The sequence below is a fragment of the Pungitius pungitius genome, chromosome 11 (assembly GCF_949316345.1).
Source record: "Pungitius pungitius chromosome 11, fPunPun2.1, whole genome shotgun sequence".
Taxonomy (NCBI): Eukaryota; Metazoa; Chordata; class Actinopteri; order Perciformes; family Gasterosteidae; genus Pungitius; species Pungitius pungitius.
In genome coordinates, this window is record NC_084910.1 from 3,808,344 (window position 1) to 3,812,182 (window position 3,839).

General features: G+C 46.8%; 1 protein-coding gene across 1 annotated transcript; it reads right to left on the reverse strand.

Moving 5' to 3' along the window:
* Positions 1–1,523: 1,523 nt before the first annotated feature.
* LOC119196941 (transmembrane protein 74) lies at positions 1,524–3,617 on the reverse strand. The gene is made up of 2 exons (XM_037452749.2): positions 3,511–3,617; positions 1,524–2,920 (listed from the first exon to the last, which is right to left on the reverse strand). Exon 2 carries the CDS (start codon positions 2,851–2,853, stop codon positions 2,011–2,013), a length of 843 nt encoding a protein of 280 aa, XP_037308646.1. The 5' UTR covers positions 2,854–2,920; positions 3,511–3,617; the 3' UTR covers positions 1,524–2,010.
* Positions 3,618–3,839: the final 222 nt, after the last annotated feature.

The following is a 3,839-nucleotide window of genomic DNA, read 5'->3' on the forward strand; positions in this document are numbered from 1 at the left end:
ACAGTGTTGGTCATTTCATTTCTTTGTTTAATATTTTTGAATTTATGTTTGAATCCATTTGTGGTTAATGTGCTCAAAATGCACTACTTTCTTAATGCTTACATTGCTTGTTTGACTTATTATATTTACAAGTTACCCTGAGGCAACAGACCTAAATCAAGTTAGGGGGTGGGGGCATATATTTTAGTCGGTAACCCATCAAACCCATCTAACAAGTGGCCCGATAGGGGCCCTCGGACCGTACACTGCTGGGCATTTACACACTAAAACTGTATGATTTATGAAAGCAAAAGGTATATCTTGAAATTTCTTGTTGTCATGATAAAAGGGAACATAAGTGAGTGTGTTTGGATGTGAAAATCAGTATATATATTTTGATATTTGTATGGGACACACAAAAAAAGAAGAAACTCAGATTTGCTTGGGAAAAAACTACTTACAGGGGCTTTATCCCCATAAAACATAAAGGACGAAGCCTGGAAGTCTCCATTATGTTAGCCTAGTGTGTGGACAGTATATCTGTAAAGGTTTTACTTTTATTGAGTAAAGCAGAACAAATAGAGAGAGACTTTAGTGGAGGCCTCACGGCCACTTCACGCACAGTGGAAGCAATGCAGCTCAAATCTCTCCGTTTGCCGGGCAAATTATAAGTCCCGCCTCTCTATGGATTCGTCAGAGCCAATGGAATGGAGCCAGACCCACGTGGGATAGATCGCCCGTTTTCCTGGCCAGTAAAAAGAGGAGACGTGTGGAGCGAGAAATGACGCTCCGCTCTGAGGGCGAAGCCCCGCCCCCCTTTCCCATGTAAACAAGACGTAATGTTCGATCCGAGAGTTTTAGGCGCGTCATTGATTTAGGAGGCTGTGATTGGAAGTCGGGACTGGAGCTGTCAAAAAGCTGGACAAATCAAAATTGCCCATAATTCGGGATGTCCCGGGCATGCCTACCCCCGGAAATGATGCATTCTTTCATTGAAAACTCATAAAAATAACGGAATTTATGTTTAAAAAGTCATAATGTGATTCGAGTGCTTTGAGTTTGTTTTGTTTGGCGATTAGTGGCTTTAAGGCTGAACGCTTCTTTACGGTAACGCCCCCACTGGAAGTGTTTTTTTAATAATGCGCCGTTAAAGGCGTTGCGTAGCCACGCTTTGCCAAAGGGACACTCAAATCTTCGCAGAAACGAATAAACGGAAGGTCTTCTACAGTCTCTGATAGAAGATTATGAAAGAATAACGCATACTTCTCGCTAGAAATGCCATCGAAATGCATACAAATGCTGATGCTTTCTTAAAATATTGTGTTTTTCACGGAGATTATGCTGACCGTCCGCCATGTTTTTCTTTTCGCTACCGGGAAACTTGATAGTCACGTGACCTATTTGCAAAGCAATGTAAATGAATGGGCCAAAAGAAACGTAACATAGTAACGTTATTTTGGGGGAAAACGTAACATGACTACGTTTATCACGGTGGACCAACGTAGCCATTTCACGCTTTTTTTGGAGACTGGGTTGGCACTGCACCAGAGTGACTGTCACTGGATATTACCATGTGGACCACTGAGCCAATTCTCCCCCATCACACTGGACAGGGGCCGCATTACATTGCTTACTCCCACTCTCCTGCCCCGCGGACACACACTCCCCCAGCTTCCTGAAATGTGTCTGTCCAAGGCATTCACATTAAATATGAATAGCCTAAATAATAAATGGAAGCTCTCAAAGATTGCATCCTGGGTATTAAAAAACAAAAAATGATCCAGCGTCTGTGACACAAAGCTATTGACGTTCTTTGTGATCCCTTTCATGACATTTTAAATAATTTTAGCCAGATTTTTCAGCATTCCCTCATTTTGCACTTGAGTGCCCTTCTTGTCCTTCCTGTATGCCACGTGGATATATAATGATCTATTTCTATAGTATAATACACTCTGAATGTATAGTTTTCAGGGAAAAGTAGTGAATGGCATTAATTCCTGTTATACACAAAATGTTTATACACAGAGCATTTTAAGTCTCCTCAATTTCCTCCTCCAGTGAGAAGTGCGCAGAGGAGTGGCTGGGACTGGATCTCGTTTTCAGGCTGATGGAGCCGTACAGTTTAGCCGAACGCTTGGTGTAAGCGACGACCTTCCTCCGGTACATCTCCCCCTTCCACATGGAGATCATCAGCAGCGTGGAGAGCACCACGCCACCCAGCGTGAGGAGGCAAAGTCCCGCTATGACGCACCGGTCCAGGTGGGCACCTATCCGGGCACTCTCCATCTCCAGCCTCTCCATCTCCCTCGCCGACACGCTGTCACGGTCCACCTCCACGTCCCGTGGCACGGCGTAGGAGATGATAACCAAGGAGATCCCGGTCACCAAGAACGTGACTGCACTGATAAAGCCGTAGTCTGTGGAAGACCCGGGGCCCTCCCCGAAGGACAGATCGTCCTCGGACATGAAGGAAAGCTCCGGCAAAGTCTCAGAGCAAGGCTCGCCGTTGTGCACGGGTCTGTGAGTACTTTTACAACTAGTGTCCGGGCTGCCCACTCGTCGGTTAACATTCTCGTCAACATAGCCGAATGATGTCTCTAATTCCCCGTCGCCACAAATCCGCACTTTGTCCTCGCAGAGGTGAGCGAGTTTAACCTCTGCGCCTCCCCTGCGCAGCGCCGTCCTTGGTGCTGAATGACACCGGCCATGGCAGCCGCGGGCCGTGTTACAGGCGCCCTCCCTCGGGGACGCGCCTCCTGTTGATCCGCTGGTCGCGCGGACGTGCGGCGCACTGCTGGAAATCCGTTCAAGGACGTCGGCAGGATGAGGCGGTTTGCCTCGCTCATCCGTGGGAAGCAGCGCCGGAGAAGCCATTCGTGTTCCACCACCTGCCGGTTCACTCTGAGCCTTCCTCCCACGGTGCTTTCACTCCACAGCATCCCTAATAAGAGGACACGCACACGGCACATTAAGGTAAATGGTGCCGCTTAATTCAATTAGTGTAATTCCTGAAACCGTATTTATTGTGCAAACACCTGTGCGTAATTTGGAACATTGCACCAAATGCAAATGCCTCCATAGTTGAGCAGGGACAAAATCATCAACACTTTGAAGTTGATAGGATCGTTTAAAAAAATCCGTTTATCCTTGAAAGGTGCTTATAGTGGACGTGATTAGCCAACTTCCAATCCAATTAGGAAAACAACCCACGCTTTATATGCTTAATTCTAATTCCGTTTAAAAAAGGACACAGGTTGAATGCATACACAACAAAATCTATGTATAAAATAAAGTGTTTACTGCTTCCGAGAAAGCCATCATAAAATGATTTCCCACCCCAACGTTTAATAACATATCCCGAATATTCCCACACTATACCAATGCTCCTGCACACTTTATTTGAATTCAGCACAGGACGTGGGGTGCTCCTCTGCATAAAGGGCGGACCGGCCGTGCACAACGTGGCTTTATCTTCCTCTAAACCCCCAACAAAACCGCTCCTCACACCGCACAAGGAAGAAATCCACTCACCGCGCTACTCGAGCATCGCTGCCGCCTTCTCCTCTTTAGCGGGTGACGGCACATAATGGTGACAGATAAAGCCTTATCGGTTGAAGAATGCTTTGGATGGGTTCTCTCTCTATCTCTCTCTCTCGCTCTCTCTCTCTCTCTCTCTCCCAGTAAGTCCCGCCCACACACAGAGCTTCGGCTGCCCGCGTCGGGGCGCTGAAAGGAGCCTCACTATCTGTGAGCAGATGGAGATAACCTCCAGTCAGTCAAAACACAAACAGTTATAAGCCTTCATAGGGCCAGAGGAGGAAACCCCAGAACCTGATGATTCCTAGTATTTTTTCTTCTGC